At 43.4% G+C, this 23,759-nt stretch overlaps 1 protein-coding gene across 1 annotated transcript; it reads right to left on the bottom strand.

Moving 5' to 3' along the window:
- Window positions 1-413: 413 nt before the first annotated feature.
- On the bottom strand, window positions 414-2,941 carry PABPC1L2A (poly(A) binding protein cytoplasmic 1 like 2A). The gene has a single exon (XM_058291016.2). It carries the CDS (start codon window positions 2,663-2,665, stop codon window positions 2,063-2,065), a length of 603 nt encoding a protein of 200 aa, XP_058146999.1. The 5' UTR covers window positions 2,666-2,941; the 3' UTR covers window positions 414-2,062.
- Window positions 2,942-23,759: the final 20,818 nt, after the last annotated feature.

Here is a 23,759-nt window from a genome sequence, read left to right on the forward strand (position 1 = left end):
GGTAAAATATTGGGAAAGTGCAGCAATGATTGAATACCACATGCAAAAAGCATTCATGGAACCTGATTTCTTACAATTCCAGTGCATCTCACAAAGTTAATCTGATGCTATATTCATGAATGGCTATTTAATAATGTACCTTCTCTCCAAATAAGACTTCAAACTGCCTATATCATTTGAAATCTGAATTCTTCTTTTAGCAATGTTTGTTAAAGAAACAATCTTGAATTATCAGCAAGAAATGTGCATTCTGATGTTTTGGCAGTTTTGGTTCACATAACGAGAAACCAGAAACAATCTAGACAGACAACCTAGGTGTTCAAAAAAAGGAATATGTGTGTGTAGAAATGTGTATGTATCACTCTCTTATCCCTCTATCTAGCCATCAGTAAAATGAATATTAACAGTCAAATAAAACATTTTAAAATTATCTTTAATGACACGAATTTAAGTTAGAGTATTGTGTGCGGGTGTGTAAAGAGCAGATATAAAAACAGTATGTACATTATAATACACATATAAACATATGCATAATAAAAATACTGGAGATACAGACAAAAGTGTTTCAGGTAGTTATTGTAAAATACAGATATAGATGAAAATGTTTCAGGATGATATGGCTAGCCACTAGGTTTGGGAGATATTACTTTTCTTCTATTAGCTTATTAGTTTTTGAGATATTTCCTGCAATAAAGCTGAATTATTTTTCTGACCATGGGGAGAAAGGCAGAGAGTTGGTGGTGCAGGGAAGGGGGTAGATAAACACTGTTTACATCCAGCAAAACAACCAAGGAAAATGAAATACCATTTGCAACATATCAAGCTGGCCATGAGAAATACGTGCATGCACGTGTGCACATGCACATGTTCACATCAATTACAGTAACCAGGAGAACAAGCAGGGGGAACGGGTGTATACTTTTTACTAGCTGCACTGGCTGCCATGAATGCAAATTGGTACAAGGCTTATGAGGGAAGGGCAATTGGCAACACACAGTAAAAGTCTTTAAAATGTCCACATGTACCGGTCCTGCAAGTCCACACCTAGGAAAACCATCTGGGATGCTCCAGAAATTTGGCTTGGCAAGGAAGGATTCACTCTCAGTAAACTGCTGGTTTTAACCACAGGGGGGAAAAATCTAGGCACCACCTGAATATCGAACAATGTGGGAATGATTATAGAAATGTTAAGTTCCATGGATACACTGGAGCACTCTGAAGATGACATTTCAGAAGCCTGTTGAATAACATATGAAGAAGTTCAATGGGTTGAATTTTGTTTGGTTTTAGTTTCTGAAAAAGAATGTTAAGGAACACCACACACACCCACCATTCTGTAATAGTGTGTTAAAAGGTGGGTGAGGTGGGGGTGAGGAAGGGAGGGAGACAGAGAAGAGAGCCTGGAAGAACGGCACACCAAAAATGTAAAAATGGTTGTCTCTGGATAGTAGGACATGGGGAGCAATTACTCTCTTGGATTTCCCTCATCTGATTTCCTTCTCCTTTCTGATGTTTCTACCATGAAATTTTATCACCTGTACTGTAAAGAAAAAGAGAAAGATAATGCTTTATAAATCAAACCACAAGAATAGCAGCCTTTAAGCTATCATATGGCACAGATGAGCAAGATTATTTACAATGCCTTTGGGGTGAGGGGAGAAGGAGGAAAAGGGGGTACAGAAGGGCCTTAGAGAGGAGAAAGGAGGGGAGATGGAGTGGAGAAGGACGGGGACTGGGGAAGAGAGAGTCCAGAGCAGAGAAAGAGGGAGAAAGGGGGGAGGGATGGAGAGAGAAAGAGAAAGAAAAAGAGAAAGAAACAAACAGAGATAGAGACAGAGACAGGAGGGGGGGAGAGGGGGAGAGGGAGAGAGGGGGAGAGAGGGAGAGGGAGAGAGGGAGGGAGGGAGGGAGGGACAGAGGGAGAGGGGGAGAGAGAGACCTGCACTCCAGTTACAATGCACTGCTGGTAGGTGGGGTGGGGATGGACCAGGGGATTGTAAACCGGGTGAGAGCCAGAGAGCCAAGGTTTGGCTCGGCTGGTTGGTTAGCTCCAGATGTGTCTTCACCGCACGGTGGCCTCCTCCTCCGTTTCCTCCTCGAAAGCCTTGACGTCTGCACTGGTGGACTGCCTGGCCCAGGCTCCCCTTTCGGCCTCTCGTTCTTTGTGCGACTTGAACCTCCCGACGAAAATTTTGCGGTAGTTCAGGAATATGCCATTCATCGCGTCGATGGCCCGCTCGGCGGACTCCTGCTTCTGGAAGTGCACGAACCCATAGCCCTTGGGACCCTTTTCGTCGCAGGCCACTTTGCAGGAGAGGATGTTGCCAAAAGCCGAGAAGATGTTGTACAGCGCCTTATTGTCGATGGTCTTGCCCAGGTTCTTGATGAAGACGTTGCCCACCCCACTCTTGCGAAGCGAGGGGTCCCGCTGGGACCACATGATGCGCACAGGCCTGCCTTTGATGACATCAAAGTTCAAGGTTTCCAGGGCCCGCTTGGCGTCCACCGGTTGCTGGTAGTTGACATAGGCGTAACCCAAGGAGCGGCGGGTGATCTTGTCCCTGCAAATGCGGATGGAGAGAATGGGCCCTGCCGGGCTGAACTTCTCATACAGCATTGCCTCAGTCACCTCAGGGTGCAGGTCGCCCACGTAGAGTGAAGCCATGGGGAAGTCGGGGTTCCCCTCGGCGCCCCCGCCAGTCTCGGCATCCGCATCAGTACCTGAGGTGGCTGCTGCGGCGGCTGCCGCCTCGACCGTCGCCGCCCCCGCAGCAGCAGCACCCGCACCCTCACCGGCACCCGCATCGGCAGCCGCATCGGCAGCGACAGCCACAGACGCATCCGCCTCCCTCAAGGGGGGCGCCGCAGACTCCGCTGCGGCGGCGGATTGGGCAGCGCTGGCCTCGGTCCCCGCCGCGGCCGCCAAGGCGGCCTCCACCTCCTCCCCAACCAGGGCGGCCGTAGCCTCCCCCAGGGTGGCCTCCGCCGCCGCCTCTTCTACGGAGGCCTTGGCCTCCACCTCGGCCTCCACCTCGGCTTCCGCCTCCGCCACGGAGGCCTCCGCCACCGCCTCCGCCACGGTCGCCGCCGCAGCCTCTGCTGCTGCCGCCGCCGCCGCCGCCGCCACGGTCGCCGCTGTCGCCACGGTCGCTGCTGCCGCCGGGCCGCTGCCGCGACCTCCCTTCTCACGAGCGGGAAGGCGGAGAAGCAAGGGTGGGCAGGAGGGCGGATGGGCGCCGGAACCTGGGCCGGGGGTGCGAGCGGGAGACCGGGGACCAGGCGAACTGGCAAGCCCAAGTCACCTGGGATAGCGCGAGCTGCCAGAAACACGCCGGTCCGAGTGGCTGCACCCTGAAGCCTGCTGCTGCCGCCGCCGCCGCCGCCGCCGCCGCCGCCGCTGCTCGGTCGTGGGCTTGCGTGCGGGGCGCGGGCAGGCTGGCAGGCGGTGTGTGGTGGGGGGCGGGGGTGTTGGCATCTGTGGTCCGGGCAGCTGGGAAGGCTTCTGTCTCTTTGGTTCCCCCTGTGGCTGCTCCGGGGCTTCGGGGCTGCGGGGCTGCGGGGCTGCGGGGCTGCGGGGCTGCGGGGTTGCGGGGCTGCGGGCCGCCGGTGGGAGGGGGCTGGAGCGGGAGGCTGTGGCCGAAACGTGAGTGCTCGGCCCTTGGGGCCGCCTGGATACTTATGAAGAGGAACACAGGGAAAGGGTTTCACTGTGGACAGAAGGAATATGGTTAGATTTGGGGGAAGGGGGTATTCTACCCCCACCCCACAGAACGTTTGAATTATTATATCAGCCTTGCACGAGGGCGGGGTGGTGTTGAGGATACTCTTGCCTGGCCCAAACAGAGACAAGCAAAATTGCTTTCTCACACTGAGGGGTTCTCCCCCGCCCCACCCCTAGTGCCTGCACACTCCCCAACATCTCCAGCATGAAGGAAACAACTCCTATTATGAACTTCCCCAGCTCCCCGTGTAGCCTGCTGACCCTATTCTCAGAGATCCCTCCCCTTTTTCCAGCTCTTTCCTTCTTCTGCAACACTTGCAAAACAGAGAATAAAGAACATGCATTCATTCACAATGCCATGCCACAAATATTTATGAAGACAGTGCTGGTCCCTGGGAATACAGAGGTCCAGAAGGCAGGAGAGCACAGACTGGTGTTGAGCTTGTCCTTGGGAGACAGACCATCTGGGCTGGAACCCCTGCCCCGGATGTATCCAGACTATGGGAGAACTAGGGACCTGGGAGCTCTGCACACCCCATCACTAACCCCTCCAGCCTGGAAGTGGGGGAAGCAAGAGCACCCTGTCCTTAGGGTTGCCCTCAGCGATAAGAAGAGGAAAGCCAAATCAAGGACTGGGAACAGGAACAGGGCCCGGTCCAGAGTGGCCACTTGCTTATTCTTGACTCTCTCCTCAAGGTGCAGAGGCCCCCAACCTGAACCAAGAAGTGCACATCCATGTTCCAAAAGCAAAACCTGAAATCTCTCTCTAGAAGGAGGTGCCTGGTCCCAGTTCACCAGCTAATACATACAGAGGGCTTATCAAATACCAGGCACTGGGGGCTAAGGGACAGGCAATATGGTAAGTGAGCAGTGAGTGTTGATGTGTTGGAGGTGTGGGTGGAGTGAGAAGAGGGGAGCAGAGAGGCCACACAAGGCCAAATGCCAAGGGGATAGACAAGGGAACAATCATCGGAGTAGAGTGTAATAGGGGCTAGAGCCCCACTTTGAGCAGAAAGAAGGACCATGACACTAACTCTTCCTGGAAGGAATCAGGTGAGGCTACACAAAAGAGGGAACCCCCGAGGTGGGCTCTGAAAGATGAGCCCACCATGACAAGGCAGGAGCGAAGGCATTCCAGGCAGAGGGATCAGTCTGTGCCCCAGGCACCGTGCCATGACAACAGCGATATGGTCACTTCTGGCCATGCCTAATAATCTGGTGTGCACAGAGCTCACAGTCCCCAAGAGATTATGGTAGCAGGTGGGGCTAGAGAGTGCAGGGCCCTGAGAGAAGAGCTAAAGTGCTCGGACTCTGTACCCAAAGTCAAGTCACTGAGAACCACTCTGCATGTTCAACAAGGAAAGCGGTATGACCAGAGCTTCAGAAGAGTACAAATTAATGATCAACAAACATAAATGCATGCGTACACACACCCAGAACATTGAGACAGAGCTGATAGAGAAACAAGAAGAAAATCAGATGTGACCAGTCCCAAAAGAGTCAGAACAGCCCTTCCCTTTCCTTCCACAAATAGTTGTCTCACACTGGCCATGAGCCAGGCATTGTACTATGAGCTGTGGGGTCAGATATAAAAAATGACCAAAAATGACCAACCCACAGTGCCTTCCCTCAAGATGTCATCGCTCCACTAAGGCTCAGGCTACACGTACATATAACAGACATGCCAGCAGAAGACTATCAGTGCTATGTGATTGGACTAGGATGGCCAAGGAATCCCACCTGCTTGCGCATATTCTCTCCTCCCCCTCCCCCACGCCCATCCACCCTCTTTGGGTAACCAACGCTGTTTTCTGTGGTGGTAGTGTTGGCAGTTGCACATGGTAGAACAAACCCACACTCAAGGCACTGACCAAGTCACCGCAGGGTGCGGAGCAGTGCATACTTCCCCATTGTTGGCTGGAAAGCATGCTGCCCAAGATGGCTGGTATTCAGACACATAGACAGGCACCTTGCCAGCTTGCAAAGTCCAGCCCTCTGCCCCTAGACAGGGATAGTGCCAGCAAAGACAAAGACCCTAGGAGAAGTCAACTGCGCAGCCCATACTCGACCAAGGTGATCATTGGCACCACTGTTAGGAGCCATCTCCTGGGGTTCTAGGTTGCTTGCCAGCAGGGGCAGGCAGGTGGTTGTCCAAGAGGAGCCAGAGGAAGCAAAGGCCAAGGGGAAGACAGGACTGCCGAGGGATAGGGGATGAGTGGAGCTTCGCAGGTCATTGCTACCAAGAGCAATTAAGGAACCCATTCAAAGACCATGACTCAACAAGATATCTCTCTCTCATGCTTGCTTTGGTTTCCAGCCCACAGAACCAAAAGAAATCAGAGAAACCTAAGGAAAAAAGTAGGTTCAGGGAAGGAAAGCTGCAAGCCAGTGAATCCCCAAACCTGGCAAGCCTGAAGTCGATGCCAAGGCCCCTGAATCTCTAGTAACGGCAACAAATGACAAGGACAGCAGCTGGGGAATGTGCTTCAAGACCCCACTCAGAGGTTTCCATGGATTCTGCCTTCCTCTTTTTTTTTGAGGTAGTTTTCGTCAGTCTCTGCCATCTTCAATGGACTCTTCTGACAGCTACATGTTGTGAGGGGTGCAAAAATGAAGAGCCCTGTGAAGCTTCAGTGGAAGGAGGGAGGATTCCCTTTCTTGTGAGAGAAAGTGCTACTTATTTCGTTTATTAAATAATTCAGTAATTACCTATAGAGGATCTACTACATGCAAGGCACTCTTCTAGCCAGAGGGTCCCTGCTCTCACAGAGCAAATTTTCTGGTGGGAGGGACACACAAAAAACACACCAGAAAATATGAAGGTAATTAAAGTTGCCCTAAATCTTCTCAGGGAAGTAAATATTTGGTAGATACTACCAAGAACCCAAGAGAAGTCGCAAAGTAGGAGATCTGAAGCTCACGGAAACTTTTCTGAGGACTATGGTAACTACCCAGATGTGCAAGGAACCAGGGGAAGCACCTACCCGGCAATTCCCTCAGCCCAGTGGCAGGAAAGAACTTGGAGTGTTGGAGGGACAGAAAGGTGGCCAGTGTTGCTGGAGCCCAGCGAGCGAGTGGACAAAGGGAGCAGGGAATGGTGCAGTGGTGGGCAGGGAGGGGCCATGATGAGGAGTTTGGATTTTATTCACAGTGCTATGGGGAGCCAGAAAGAGGACTAAATCTGGGGAGTGCCATGATCTAATTTATATTCAGTAAGATCTCTTTGACTTCTCTGCATGGAAAATATTACAAGATTCAGAGGAAAGCAGGGAGACCAATTAGAAAGCCCTTGCCATAACCCAATTCAAACTCCAGTCCACAAATTTTTTTTGTCCCGCTTAAAACCAACTCCCAAGCACATGCACAGCAAGACCTGAGTGAGGACATTGGAGCTGGACAAGCAAGGTCTTGGAGAGAAGAGAAGTCATCTTTGCCCAGTCCTTCTCAGTCTCTTTTGCTGGCTTTTCCTTCTCACCCCAACTTCTAAATGTGGAGTGTCTCAGGGCATGATAGCCCTATTCCTTCTTCTCTTGACTATGATCTCTCTCTAGGTGAACCCACCCAGTCTCAGGGCTTTAAATACACTCTGTGCCCTGTTGTCCCCACAATTCTGTTTCTTCAGCCTACATGTATGACAAATATACTTTCAGAAATTTAACTTGTGCAATATGAGCTCTTGACACATTTCCCCAACTATCTTTCTCCTTTCTCCAAATCTACGATGCCTACTCCTGGTACTGCCTATTCACAATACACAGCACCTCCGTGATCAAGATGTGCATGGAAATACTCTAATCATTCAGTGCTTCAGTTTGCTCACTGACTGCCTTCAAAGCCTTGGCAAGTGCTGTCTCTTCTACTTCCAAACTGAGTCCATGTGAGTTCACGCACTGATCTCTAAATTCACGCTGCCAGACTGGGCCAAGCCACCACCATCTCTGGACCTCTCTTTCTCTCAGTGGAACTTTGAAAGGAGACAGGTTCAGACACGTGCATATTCAAAGAATGTTTGGAGGGGGCTCTGCTCTGCCATTTCTTGTGGCACACCTCCCTCTCCCTATCAGGAGGGAGAAATACAAAGGAGTGGGAATGCTGTTCAAAGAGTAGAGAAAAATAGAACTAGTGTGACTATTAATGGAAGAAATTGTAGCACTGATGTGGAGAAAATGGCCACGGTAGTCGCTGAGGGCAAGGAGAGGGAAGAAGAGATGTGATGTGGGGACGTTTTTGGGACTTGAAGGTGTTCTAAATGATATTGCAGGAACAGATGCTGGACATTAGATATCCTGCCATAACCCACTGACTGTATTGGGGGAGAGTGTAAACTACAATGCAAACTATTATCCATATGGTGCAGCAGTGCTCCAAAATGTATTCACCACATGCAATGAATGTGCCACAAGGATGAAAGAGTTGTTGATGTGGGAGTTGTGGGGGGTGGGGTATATGGGGACCTCTTATGGTTTTTAACGGAACATTTTTTTGAGATCTGTGTATCTTCAACAAAATAGAATTTAAATAAATAAATAAACAAATAAATAATAAAAGAGTAGGAAAGAATGGAAGCAGGTAGGGGGTGGGGATACCAATGGGGAGAGGGACCGATCAACATTATATGTAAAAGTAAATCAAGAACACTGAAAAGAGGTTTCTGCATGAAGAAGCCTTTTCCCAAGATTTTCTTGTTGACATAGCTGTAGGGAGGATGCTTAAGGGAATAGGAAATCAAGGCATAACTGTCGTTTGGAGTGGTAAAGTTTTTTCTCTCAATTCACATTTTGCTCCAAATGCATTCAAATAAAAATAACGATGGAGTACGGGGCAACCAGAAAGCAGCCTTAGGCTTTTATTTAGGGGAAAGCGAAAGTGTTTGGGTGTGCCCCGATTACTTAACAAATAATATCGATGATTATTCAAGCGTCTTGAATAAATGCCACAAACTTAGCAATTGATCTTTTGAATCCGTATGGAATGAAACGTTAAGGGAGAAAGATATGTGGGGGTAGGGAAGGAATGGCGGCAAAGCATCCCATAGAAACAAGAGCCCAGGACATAAGGGCATATGTACAAGCATGTTTATCACAAATTATTTCATATTCAGCAAGCAAGAACACAAAGTAAACACTCATCAGTAGGGGTATAGCTGGAAACACTGTGCCGCAGCCATTCTATGGATTGTTATGCAACCTTTAACAAGCATGAGTTATCTCTCTACAGGATGATTTAGGGGGATTTCCAAAATGCCCCATTATTAAGTAATACAAGTAGGTTGCAGAGGAGCTAACTGTATATGGTTCCATTTTCGTGAAACAAACAAAAAGATGAGGTACCCTTTGGGTTGCATACCTATTTGGCAACTCCAGTTGGACTCTCATAGGTATTTCATCCTTAAATGGCAAAAAACTGAGTTCTTTAGCTTCTCTCCCCTTATTCCCCTTAACTTGGCTCCTCCCGCAGTCTTCCCCATCTGAGTGACTAGCACTACCATCCATCCCAGTATTCAAGTGACATAATAAAGGAGGATCATGCTTGTTTCCTTCCTCTCCCACATGTTCCTCTGGCCACCATCCCATCCTTCAGCAAGTCTTATCATCTCTACCTCCCAAATACATGAATCTCTCCAACTCCTCTGGAGTCCACCAGTTTGTGTCTCATGAGTTCCCACCATAACCTCCTATCAGGTCACCCAACTTTCACCAAAGTCCATGCGCTCCATCCAGTAGCCGGACTGATATTTCTGAAAGTTCCCTTCTTATGCCTCCCTTACTTAAAACCCCGTGATGGCTCTATACTTCATTTCAACCAAGGTTCAGTCTTCCCAGTGTGACTTACAGCTATTGAACCGCGAACCTTTCCCTTCTCATCTCGCTATACCCTAGGCAATTAGGGCCTTATTAGAGTACTTTGTCTACTCCAGGCTCCAATCTCGATCCTTCCTGAGAGTTTCCACCTAACTGAAACCGTCTTTCTCCATCCTTTTCTAACATGAACACGTTTCTTAAAATACAGAAAAGTACAGCGAGTCACAGAACACACGCCTAAGTTCACACCACACAGAATGAAAAAAATTATTGTTTTCTCGTATTTTAGGTTCAGATGTTTAGAATTTTATGGCAATTAAACAATGAACTGTAAATACATCAATGTACATACAGCCGGCGTCCGCTCTGGAGCCTTCTCCAACCCCAATCCTCTCCATCCCCCTACAGAGGCACATAAACATACTTCGCTCATGTCTGGGTGTAATTAAAAACAGGCAACAACTAAGTCCTAGGTCTCTCTCTCTCTCATTTCTTTTTTTCCTCTGTGTCTTTGACTGCTCTGTCTTTCTTTGAGGTTAAAGATTTCTTTGACCATTTCTCTTTGTCTCTCAGATTCAGACACACAAAAGGGATCGTAATTAGTTACCTTTGGGTTCAGGAATGGTCATAAGAAAGATAACAGCCTATGCTCCTGCAGTTCTTTTGTATTCCTAAATTCCAGGGCCTGGATTGCTGGAAAGAAAACAAGATGGGCGTTGGAGTCTAATTGACTTGTAAGCAGAATTCCAGAGCAAAACACTTAACCTCCCTGAGCCTCACTATGTGTTTCAGTCCGAATTTCAGGAACCCTAATCGAGATTCTCAGGAATTTTCATTATAACAAGGAATTTCTCCCCAACCTTGCTCAGGAACCAAGAGCAAAGGGCTGTGTTGACCTATGGCTGTGCTGACCTATGGCTTTACATAGCATTTTACATATTTTTCACCCTGGGAAACAATTCACCTTCCAATCTATGATTAAGGATTTTTTTTTTCTTTTTTGGATAACTTGTCGGTTTACAGAACAATCACGCTTAAAGTACAGGCTTACCATACACCACCCCAACACCAACACCTTGCATTGGTGTGGAACATTTGTTAATAGCAAATTTTTATAATTGCACTACTAATTAAAATCCACGGCTTAACTTAGGGTGCACAATTTCTGTAGTGGAGTTCCACAGAGTCTTTTAAAAATTTTATTGTTGGCATATATACAACCTAACATTTCTCCTTTTGATCATATTCAGATATGTATGTATTTCAGTGATGTTAATTGCATTCACAATATTGTGCTACCAGCACCAACATCCATTAGCAAATCATTTGCACCATTCCATATAGGAAACTTGTACTTTTTAAGCCTTAACTTCCCATTCCTTATCCCCACCCCAACCCCTGGTAACCCATTGCAGCAGTTTGATATGGTTATGAATTCCAAAAATAGATATTGGATTATGTTTATAATCTGGTCTCTACTTGGGCATGATTAAGTTATGATTAGGGCTTTGATTGGGCCACATCATTAGGGCATTGAGTCCCCACCCACCAAGGGGTGGGGACTCACAGGTAGAAGGCATGACTAAGGACAGAGTTGAGAGATTTTGATGTTGGAATTTTGATGTTGGAGTTTGATGCTGAACCCTTAAGCTGGAGTCCCAGGAAGTAAGCTCACAGAGGAAAGAGAAACTAGCCCCAGGAAGAGAGGAACCCTGAGCCCAGGAAGAAGCAAGCCCTGGGAAGAAAGGAACCTTGAACCCAGAGAGCAGCAATACCCAGGAAGGGAGGAACCCAGGAAGCCTGAACCCTCACAGCCGTCGGCAGCCATCTGGCTCCAACACGTGAAAATAGACTTTGGTGAGGGAAGTAACTTGTGCTTTATGGTCTGGTATCAGTGAGCTCCTACCCCAAACAAATACCTTTTATAAAAACCAACCAGTTTCTAGTATATTTTGCTTCAGCACCCCTTTGGCTGACTAATACACCTATATTCTAGAGTCTGACTCTAAGGCTTTTCCTATTCTAATTCTTTCAAACCAGTGATCTCATACAATATTTGTCCTTTTCTGTCTGGCTTATATCACACAACATGATGTTGTGCTTTCCAGGAGAGACCATTTTAATAATATGGTGGCATTATGTTGGAAGTTTCTTCCTTATCTAAATAAACATGCTTCATCTTCTATTTCAATAATACATCACTTTTAGACATCAACAAGTGACTCCATTCCATGGGAGATAAGGATGCAACCACCCATATTATCTTCAAACTGCCATCTCTTTTTATTCAGCAACTTTTAGAACTTTTTCTGATTTTTAATTCCTCTATTGGCGACTCTAGTAATTTTAAACAATATACTTAAACCTTGATTTCTCACACTATTTACCTTAGTCCATTCCCTTAGATGCGGATATCACCTCTACCCTTCCTTTCCCTCAACCTCTCCTTTCTACTTTTTATTTTCTAGGAAGATATGATTGATAATCATTTACATTAACTTCTGGAATCCTCATCAATTTATTTTACATGTGTTTTGAAAAGCAATGCATGCTCGTTACCTAGAAATGAATTTGTGGTTATGTCGACCACAAGGTCTCATTTCTTCACTGAACATAGCCTGGATCACCAGAAGGAAATTAATCCTACCATCAAGTAAAAATCCTCTCTTTTTCTATTTTGCATCAACTGACGAAAGTTCTGCCAGATTTGATTGTGATTAATATTTGATTAAGGCATCAAACACATGCTCTCTCTCACACACATGTGCGCTCACATGCATGCGCACACAGACACACCCGCAGAGCCATGCACAACACACACAGACACACATTTAAAATTTTAGACAATCATTTTTGAAACTGCTTTATACTTATTAATCCACTTAATCCTATAAAAACCTAGGAAGTGGGTGTTATAATAAGCCCCCTTTTACACACTGGAAAACTTTGGTACAAACTATTTAAATAATCTGCCCAAGGTGTCACATACAGTAAGTGTCCGAGTCCCTGGTATTCAAAGCAAGGCAGTCTCTTTCCAGCATTGGTCTTGGTAACCACTATGTTGTTCTACACCAGGGATTCTTTTTTTTTTTTTTCTTTTTCTTTTTGTAATTGTTCTATTTTTTATTTTTTTTATTTTTATTTTTTATTTTATTTACTTTGTAATAATATTACATTAAAAATATATATAGATGAGGTCCCATTGAACCCTACCTCCCCCACCCCACCTCTCCCCCCCCTCAGCAACACTCCCTCCCATCATCATGACACAGCCATTGCATTTGGCAAGTATATCTCTGGGCACCCCCGCACCCCATGGTCAACGGTTCACACCATGGCCCACACTCTCCCCCATTCCATCCAGTGGGCCCTGTGAGGATTTACAATGTCCGGTGATTGCCCCTGAAGCACCATCCAGGGCAGCTCCATGTCCCAAAGACGCCTCCACCTCTCATCTCTTCCTGCCTTTCCCCATACCCATCAGCCATCATGTCCACTTTTCTCAATCCAATGCCACCTCTTCTATGTGGACATTGGATTGGTTGTGTCCATTGCACCTCTATGTCAAGAGGAGGCTCAGATTCCACCTGGATGCTGGATGCAATCCTCCCACTTTCAGTTGTAATCACTCTAGGCTCCATGGTGTGGTGGTTGTCCTTCTTCAACTCCATCTTAGCTGAGTGTGGTGAGCCCAATAAGTCAGATTGTAGGTGCTGGAGTCTGTTGAGGCTCAGGAGCTGGCTATCACATTGTCAGTCCAGAGATTCAAATCCCCTAAATATATCTTAAACCCCGACACTAACTGCACCTCCAGCACATTAGCATGAAAGTCTTATGAAGAGAGATCCCATCTGAGTCCAGATTCGTCACACATAAACACCAGTTCCAAAGAGGGGCCATCTGACCTGGTAGTTAACCCCATCGGCCATGACCATAACTCCCATGGGTCTCTTTAGCCCTCGAAGGAACCGATACCTGGGGGTTGTATCTGCTTTATCTGTCTCTCAGACTCTGCTCAGTTGTGCATAAGGGCAATCCTTCTGACAGCCTCCAGACTCTTTTTTAGAGACTCGTAGCCATATAAACTCATTTCTCCTTTCCATTTCCCCCTTACATTAGGTCAAACAGCATTTTAAAGTCATGTTATTTTATGTAGACAGGGATATTCCGCTGATCCGCGTTGAACCTTCCGTATGAGGTCATTTTCCAGTTGCATCATCAGTTGGTAGTTGATAGTGGTCCCTCGGTGCCAGGGAGACTCATCCCCGGGTGTCATGTCCCACGCTGGGGGGAAGGCATTGCATTTACATGCTGAGTTTGGCTTCGAGACTGGCCACATTTGAGTAACATGAAGGCTGACAGGAGGAAATTCCCAGGCACAATGCTGCTCTAGGCCTTGTTCTTATTTTAGGCTTATCAGCTCCCAAGCATAGTCATTAGCGTTATGGGCTCACTGTTGAACCCTCACTCCCTCCCGGTCCCCGCCGCTGCACCTGGGAGACTGTCGCTGCTCCCCTAGGAACCACAACAGAGCACCACTGGCCAGGAACCCAGTACCCCCCTGCTGTGGTTTTTAATTGTTGCCACTATGAGTATATCCAAACATTGCCATGCACCCTGGACATATGTTCTGTACAGCTCCCTGTCAGCCATATATCCCCTGTCAATGGTATCCCATACCAGTATTCCTCCACTGCCTTTGTTGAACCACTCTGTGGTCCAGAACTCCCTGAAATTTGAAGCCCAGTATAATGTCAGGGTCCCTTACTAGGAAATGGCATATAGCTATTACACCAGGGATTCTTAACCTTTTTTGTTCCATGGACCTCTTTGCCAGTCAGGTGAAAACCACAGACCCCTTACTCAGTCCACACTACACTGTGTGTTATTTAATAAACATATCACACCAACACGTCCCCACAAAAATAATGTTGTTTTTTCAATTTCAATTCAAGCTCACGGACCCCTTGTAATGAACCCCTGTTCTACACTAATCTTCTCACATTAGGTTTATCAGAGTCTGTAAATCGTACCAAATTAACCCATGCTGTTGAAACAAGTGAAACCATGCAGAGATGTATACATAATGGTTACCTTACTGTCATAACACCCACCAATCCAAGGCTCCCGAAGTTACAAAGGCCAAAATTACCTGGTTTATAATCTGGGGCAGGGAGACTCAATGTTCGTTTCCTCTATTATTAATACCCAATTGTTCCAGTACCATTTTTTGACAAGACTATCTTTTCTAAGCTGAATTGCCTTTGTAACTATGTCAAATAGTACTTGTCCTTGTATATGAGAGCTCATTTCTGGATTCTTTTTTGTCCCATTTGTTGATCTATATGACAATATGGCATTGTCTTGATGGCTGTAGCTTTTTAGTAAGTCTTGAAATAAGGTACTGTTAACCCAACAGCTTTGTTCTTCTTTTTCAAAGTTGTATTGACTGTTCTAAATCATTTGTAACTCCATATGAATTTAATATATTCTTCTCACTTTCTATCCCTCTGGGGTTTTGAATGGGATTTTGATGATTCTGTAGATCAATGTGGGGAACATAGATAACTACATTGAGTCCATAGACCATGGACTATTTCCCCATGTATTCAGGCTTACTTTTATTTCTCTCAGCTGCCGTTTGCAATGTACAGGCGTTGAAAATCATATCCCTAAATTATTCCGTAATTTCTGATGTTGATGTGAATTTATTTCAATATCTCACTGTTTGCTACTAGTATATATAAATATAATTGATTTTCCTATATTGATATGGTATCTTGCAACCGTCCTAAACTCACTTTTTATATTATTTTATTATTTTTTTCTTGTCATATTCCTTCAAGTAACTTTTTTAAAAAGGATTTATTTATTTATTTATTTATTTATTTATTTATTTATTTCTCTCTCCTTCTCCTCCCACCCCAGTTGTCTGTTCTCTGTGTGCATTTGCTGCGTCTTCTTTGTCAGCTTCTGTTGTTGTCGGCGGCAGGGGAGTTTTGCGTTTCTCTTGTTGCATCGTCTTGTTGTGTCAGCTCTCCGTGTGCGTGGCGCCACTCCTGGGCAGGCTGAAATTTCTTTCGCACTGGGCGGCTCTCCTTACGGGGTGCACTCCTTGCGCGTGGGACTTCCCTGCGCGGACACCCCTGCGTGGCACGGCACTCCTTGTGCGCATCAGCACTGCGTGTGGGCCAGCTCCACACAGGTCAAGGAGGCCCGGGGTTTGAACCACGGACCTCCCATGTGGTAGACGGATGCCCTAACCACTGGACCAGGTCCGCTTCCCCACTTTTCAGTGAACGGTAATTTTTTTTTTTTTTTTTTTTTTGCGCATGTGGTTTTCTGAGGACTTTCTTATATGTAAGTTCATATCGGCTGGAAATAGAGATTGTTTGACTGCTGCTTCCTTTTCAATCTAGATGCCTTTTTTTGGCCTAATTAGCCTAGTGAGAACCTCCATAGAAATGGTGATAGTGGAATCCATGTCTTGTTCTGGATCTCAGTGGTAAAGCATTCAATCTTTCACTAATAATTGTGATATTAGCTGTTGTTCATGGGTAGGTGACCATCATTTGATTGAGAAAAGTTCCCTTTTATTCCTAGTTTGGCAAGAGTGGTTTATTTATTTTTTATCATGAAATGGTGTTCATTTTGTCAGATGCTTTCTCTGTGTCTATCTAGATGATCATTTGTTTTGTCTTATTTTTTTAAAGCTCATTAATATAGTCAATTACATTTTCTGGTTCTTGAAAGTTAGGTGAAACTTGTATTCCCGGAAAGACCCCGTTTGGCGAGGCTGTATTAACTTTTAAATATATTGTTGGATTTGATTTGCTAAAATATTGCTTAGGGATTTTGAATCTAGCTCATGAGTGATACTGTCTATAATTTTCCTTTCTTGTAATTTCTTTCTGTTTATGGTGTCACAGTGATGCTGGCATTAGAGAATGAGTTTGAAAGCATTTTTGCCTTTTTTTTACATCCTCTGAGGTTATGTAGAATCCATATTATTCCTCCCTTGAATGTTTGTTAGTCTTCACCAGTGAAAGTGTATGGACCTAGAAATGTCTTTATGGGATTTGTTTTCCTTATGCATTCAGTTTCTTCAGTAGACAATACAATTCTTCAGGTTATATATTTCTTCTGGAGTCAACTTTGGTAAGTTTTGTATTTCAAGGTATCTTACCATTTCATTTAAGGTGTCAAATTTATTGTCAAAAAGTCTTTCACAATATTTCCTTATTATCATTTTAATATCTATAGATGCTGTAGTGATGTCATCTGCCTTATATTGATATTGGTAATTTATGTCTTCTCTCTTTCTTTTTTGAACAGTTAACCTTGAGTTTAATCAGATTTATTTATCTTCTCAAAGGAAACAACTTTTTTATTTCACTGAATCTCTCGACATATTTTCTGTTTCCTCTTTCACTGGTATACTCTCTGATCTTTACTATTTCCTTTCCTCTACTTACCTTGACATGATTTTTCTCTTCTTTCTAAAAATAAGAGAAATTGACTTAGTGTAATTAATTTGAGACTTTTTGATTTACTTTGTTTATAAGGTACGTTTCCTGTAGCCAAGTTAGAGTTGGGACTCGTTTTTTAATCCAATCTGCAAGTATTCTTCTTTTACTTGGTGTGCTTAGGTCATTCATATTTAAAGCAAATTTTTGTATGCTTGGATTCATATCTACCATATTTATAACTGTTTTCTCTTCATCACACTTTTTCTTTGTTTCTATTTTACTCCTTTTTTTCCTGCCATCTCTTGTTTTAATTGATTCTGTTTTATCTTGTCTTTTAGCATACATTATATTTTCTTTATTGATTCCCCTAAAATCTGTAATGGACATTTACAAGTAATATAAGTCCGTCTTAAATAATTCTATGTTGTGTGACGTGTAGTTCATGTACCTTACAACAGAATCTTCCCAATCCCTCTCTCCCATCCCTTATGACTTTGCTTTCATTCATTTCACCTAACGATATGATTTAAGCATGCAGTGCATTGTTACCGCTATTACTTTAGATCAGCACTCATTTCTTAGATCAGTAAAGAATAAGAAGAATAAACAATTTTATTTTACTTTCATTTAATCCTTCTCCAATGCTCTTCCTTTAATTATGTACAGCCCAGGTTTTGTAAAAAGCTTTCTAAGTTAAAATCAGTTTAAACTCACCTGACAGTTGCTAAAATAATACCAAACATAAAAAAATAGTACAAGATGCCCACCACCCAGATTCCCAGATCCACTAACGTTTAATGTTTTGCCACGTTTGCAGTGTCATTCTATCCACCAATCCACCTATGTCTGTCTGTCTATCTATCTATCTATCTATCTATCTATCTATCTATCTATCTATCTGTCTACCTATCATCTACCTATCTATCTAATCTATCTATTATCATCTATTTTTCTCAACGTTTGAGAGTAGATTGTATATATTCTGCTTCTTGAACCATGGTGTATCCATGTACATTTGCTAAGAAAAACGTATTAATTTAAATTACCACCTTATGGATAGTTACAATATTCAAGAACTTTTACACTGATATAAAACCCAAAGTTTTCTACAGTTATTTTATATGCTCCAATAATGTCTTTTGGGGCATTATCCCACCATTGTTAGATTCATTCCATGTTCTAATATTGCCTTTTGTAGTTCCTGTGTCTTTAATGTCTCTCTCTCTCTTTTACCAATTGTGGAAACATATATACACCATGAACTTTCTCATCTCAGTCACCCCAAACATACAATTCAGTGGGATTAGTCACACTCAAAATGCTGAGCTAACCTCACCATCGTCTGTTACCAGAACTTCCTCATCATCCTAAACAGAAACCCTGAACACATTGTGCATTAACTCCTCCAGCTCCCTCCTCTCCCATCCTGGCAACCTGTACTCTAATTTCTGTCTCTGTGAATTTGTACATTTCACCTATTTCGTTTCAATGAAACAATACAGGTTCAGTAAAAGTGACAGGAGAAGCATGCATAAGGAGGCCACATCTGAGGCCAACCCCATCACACTCAGGAGCACAAATTCCACAGTAGAGTCCACTGATAAGACACTGAACTCAAGAGCCATTTGTCATGACCATAGGACCGGGGTGTCTTTGTAACCCTCAAGAGCACCCCTACCTGGGGTTGTATCTACTTTAGCTGTCTCTGGGATCCTACTGAGATGTGCGTAAGCACAATCCCTCTGCGACCTCCCGACTCATTTTGAAGTCTATTAGCCATAGAAATGCTTCTTCTGTCACTTTTACTGAACCTGTGGTTGGCGCTGGGGTTGGTGTGTGCTCAGGAGACATGAATCTCTGGACCGACTAGTGCCAACCGGGCCGACTATGTGCCAACTGGGCCCTGAGCCATAGCAGAGTTGCAACACCTACTCTCCGGTTCTTTGCAGTTACCCAGGTCAGTTAACAGGGAGGTGAGGATGGTCAACTAACACACAAGGGAATTGAGAGTGTCTACAGCTGCAAGCAGGAGAATTCCATCCATCAGTCATGTGGGGTTTAAGCCCCATCTCGATTTAGAGGTGGAGTGGACATTGCCATCCCAGGGTCTTCAGGATGGGTGAATAAAATATGGATTAGAGTGGACTTCCTGGTATTCTGCTGTGGAATTATTGTGACTCTAGCAATGGAAGAAATGATATTGATGTGGAGACAGTGGCCACAGGAGTTGCTGGGGACAGGGAGGGGCAAAAAGAGGTGTGATATTGGGGCATTTTGGGGACTTAGTGTTGTCCTGAATGATATTGCAAGGACAGATGCAGGACATTGTATATCCTGCCATAACTCTCTGAATGGACTGGGACAGTGAAAACTACAATGTAAACAATAATCCATGCTGTGTAGCAATGGTCCAAAATGTTATCACCAAATGCAATGAATGTACCACACTAATGAAAGAAGTTGCTGATGTGGTAGGAGTGGGGGGTGTGGGGAGTGGGATATATGGAAACCTCTTATTTTTTTTAATGTACCATTTTGTGTGGTGTATGTATCTTTTAAAAAGTTAATAAAATAATAATAAATGCATTTTTGCATGAAAAAAGAGAAACAATACATATTTGCTCCTCATGCTTGACTTATTTTATGTAACATCTCTTCAATGTTCATTCATGTGACAGCATGTATCAGAATCTCACTCCTTTCTAGGGCTGAACATTTTTCCACAGTGTATAGGGTACACGCTTTTCCAATGCATCTGAACTAGTTCACATTCCCACCACCAGTGTACTAAGCTTCCCATTTCTCTACATACTCATCCCACTCGTTACTTTTAATTTTTAAAATAATAGCCATTCTAGTTGGTGTGAGATGGTCTCTCACTGTGGCTCCTTTTTGCATTTCTCAATGGTCAGTGATATTGTGCATCATCTCATGTGCTCACTGGTTATACGTACATCCTCTTTGGAGAAATGTCTATTCAAATCATTTGCCCATTTCTAGAATGAGCCCTTAAGAAACACTTCTCTTTTCTTTCTGTCTATATTTTTTCCAATGTTTTCTTTGTGGTTACCATTGGGCATAAATTCGACATCCTAAATCTATAGCAATCTCATGTGAATATTATGTTCCTATACCCTTCTGTCCTACCTCGCTTTTATGTAGTTCTTTTAGGGAATTAAATTATTGTTCATCCAGGTCAAGTCCAAAACCATTGCCTTTGCATTTTAGATCCTGTAGGAAGTGCAAAACAGTTTACAAGTAAAAAAATGCAATAGTAGCGTCTATTATACGGACTCAGGTTTTTACCATTACGAGGTATATTTAGTTCTTCATGCAGCTTTGCTCTACTGTCCATTGTCTTTCCTTTCAATGCAAAGAACTCTCTTTAGCATTTCTTGTAGGTCCATCTAGCGGTGGCAAACACTCAGTTTTTGTTTTTCTTGGAATGTCATAATCTTTCCCTTATTATTGAAAGTTTTGCTGGAAGTAGGTTTTTTGTTTGTAAATTTTTTGTTTTAAGAAATTTAAATATGACATTCCACTATACTCTTGCCTCCATGGTTTTGACATAGAGAAATAAACAGTAAGTCTCGTAGAAGCTCTCTCATACATGAGACATTTCTACCTCTTGTGTCTTTCAGAATTCTTGATTTTTCTTTGGAATTTGATACCTTTTTTTTTATCATATGTCACAGAATGAATCTATTTAAATTTATCCTGTTTGGAGTTCATTAAACTTCTTGGATGTGTAAATTCATGTCTTTCATTAAGGTTGGGAAGTTTTATGCCATTATTTGCTTTAATATTCTTTCTGCCTCTTTTTCTCTTTGTTCTTCTTTTGGGACTTCCACACTGCGCACACTGGTATGCTTGATGATGCCCCACAAGTTTCTCTGGCTCTGTTCCCTTTTCCTCATTCTTTTTCTCCCTCCTCCTTAGACTGTAAAATTTCAATTCTTATCTTCAAGCTCATGGATTTTCCCCCCTGCTACCTCTAATCTCTCTTTGAACCCTTATACTGAATATTATATTTCTGTTACTGTGATCTTCAGATCTGCAGTGTTTATTTTCATGACTTCTATACTTTATTGACATTCTCTTTGTGTTACAAAAGTCAAGAATTGCCTTAATACAAAGCCAATCAACAATAAAACCCTGAGCAAGAGAGAGAAACTGTTTTTCAGAGAAAACTAATCAAGATAATCAGTTTCTTAGACATCAGGAAAAAATTGCAAAGCATACTAAAAGCAGGAGGATATAGATCAATCAAAGGAAAATTAAAAAGTTGGAGAAAATACAAAATTTGGAATAACTGATTAAAGGTATTCAGACTTCCTAAATTGATTCAAGGAGATAAAAGAAATGTGACTAAAGAGAAAATGTTTCACGTGGCAGTTTGAGGATTTTGCCGAACCCAGAAAATTATGTTCTTCAATTAATCTATTCCTGTCGGTGTGAACCTCTTTGAGGTGGGACTTTTTGATCAGATTCAGTTAAGGGTCACTTGATTAGACTAAATTAGTGAAGTGCAGCCTGGACTGGATCTTATTTCTCTTAGTGGAGTTCTTATGAAGAGGATGGATACTGAGAGACAGAGAAGGAGAGAAATCCCCAGAGGCTAAGGGAGAAGTTCCTGGAGACCAGAGGCTGGAGTCAGTGGTGTACAGAGGCTCAGAGAGAGGAACCCAGACAAGGTGAGAGAGAAAAGCCCACAGGAGATCAGGAAATACCCCATGGAAACTGAGAGAGAAAGCCACAGATAGAGCAGCCAGTATATGGAAGCAACAGAGATGGGCAAGAAGGCAGAGACTGCAAGACTGTGAATGAGAAGTACAGGGTCAACCTTAGTTGTTCCTCAGAGAGACACCTTTTCTTGATGCTTTGATTTTGACATTTTTCTGAGCTTTGGAACAGTAAACATATAAGGTTATAAACTGCCATTGTCAGAGCCACTCATACCTGGTATAGTGCATTGGCAGCCTTTAGCAAACTAAAGCAGATATTAGGAAGACAATGGGGTCTGAAAATCGCATTGGATTAGGCATGCAGGGTTCAGATCTCTCAGAAAAACAGCAGAGAAAGATCCAAAAGGTATCTGAGGGGCTCAGTACACCAGGACAGTGCTTCACAACACCCAGGATGGTGAGGGATAGAGAGATGAAGAGCACCAAACAACAATTGAGTTACTAAACACCCACAGTTGCTAGGAAGGGCTCCACTCCACCCCCACACCTTCAAGACATGAAACTGGGGTAAAACCCCTGGATCATTGCAGCTGATGAAAAGGGGAGCAGCAATCTTCTTCAGTGTCACTTGTTGCTAAAAGGGAAAAGGAAGGGGAGTCAGGGGCCTTTTCTTCAGTGAATTTGGCCAGCAAATCCTGCTTTGAATCTTGCCTCTAAGCAGACAAAAACAAAGGAAAATGAAGATTTCCTTTCCATGGAAAGGTGCACTGATGAACACCATCTGCTGTCCGGGATGGAAATGGCATGAACAAACACTGCTTGGGGGTCTCTCTGCTCCCTACCTCCTGAGAGAAAATCTGATCCCCATTAGTGAGTTCCTGGCATGATGATCATAACTTAAGTTGGGCAATTTTAAAGTTTAAGAAGAATTTGTACCAAGTAGCAAGGAAGAGCTGTGACTAAAACAATAGGCAAGAGAAAGAAATTGACCCATCAGAGTAAATTCACCAACATATTCAAACGCTTAGACATGAGCAAAAAATTACAAGCCATACTAGGAAACAGGTAGAGAGGGCCAAGCCAAAGGAACAAAACAAATATCCTGAAGGGCTACAAGATTTAAGACAAGTAATCAGTGCTAATCACACAACTCTCCTAAATCAATGTAAAGAATTTAAAGAAAATATGACTACAGACATATAGGATATTATGAAGACACTGGGTGAACATAAAGAACAATATGCAAGTCTGCAAAGAAAAGCAACAGATAATGTGGGACTTAAAGACACAATGGGTGAGATTAAAAATTCACTAGAGACACATCAGAGCAGATTTATATTCCTGCTCTGTCTCAAAGACAGAATTCTGTCTCAAAGACAGAAATAGTGATTTTGAAGACAGAACATCTGAACTGGAAAAGACAGGAACAATGGAATAAAATGGAACAGAGACACTGGGAACTAAATGACAATGGGAAACACACAAACATACACATTATCAGTGTTATAGAAGTAGAAGAGAATGGAAAAGGGGAAGAAAGAATATTTGAGGAAATAATGAACAAAAAGTTCCCAAGCCTTATGAAAGACATAAATGTCAATATCCAAGAGGAACAATGGACCCCAAAGAAAATAAATTAGAATAAAACTTCCCCAAGACATCTATTATTTAGAATGGCAAATATCAGGGATAAAGAGAAGATTCTGTAAGCAGCAAGAGATAAGCAGAGCATCACATACAAGGGAATCTCGATAAGATTAAGTGCTGACCTCTCATCACATCAAAAACCATGAAAGAGATATGAAATTGGTATGATGTATTAAAGGTAGTGAAAGGGAAAAACTGCCAGCCATGAATTCTATATCCAGCAAAATTGTCTTCAAAAATGATTGTGAGTTCAAAGTCTTCACAGAAAACCAGAAAATGATAGAACATGGTAACAAAATACCAGAATTTCAAGAGATACTAAAGGGAGTGCTGCACCATGAAAGAAAAAAGAAGGGCGAAAACTTAAAGAGTGTAAAAATGAATACTATTAGGAGGGTCAATTAAAGGTTAAGAAGACAGACAATAGTGTAATATG

This window comes from Dasypus novemcinctus, chromosome X, assembly GCF_030445035.2.
Source record: "Dasypus novemcinctus isolate mDasNov1 chromosome X, mDasNov1.1.hap2, whole genome shotgun sequence".
Lineage (NCBI taxonomy): Eukaryota > Metazoa > Chordata > Mammalia > Cingulata > Dasypodidae > Dasypus > Dasypus novemcinctus.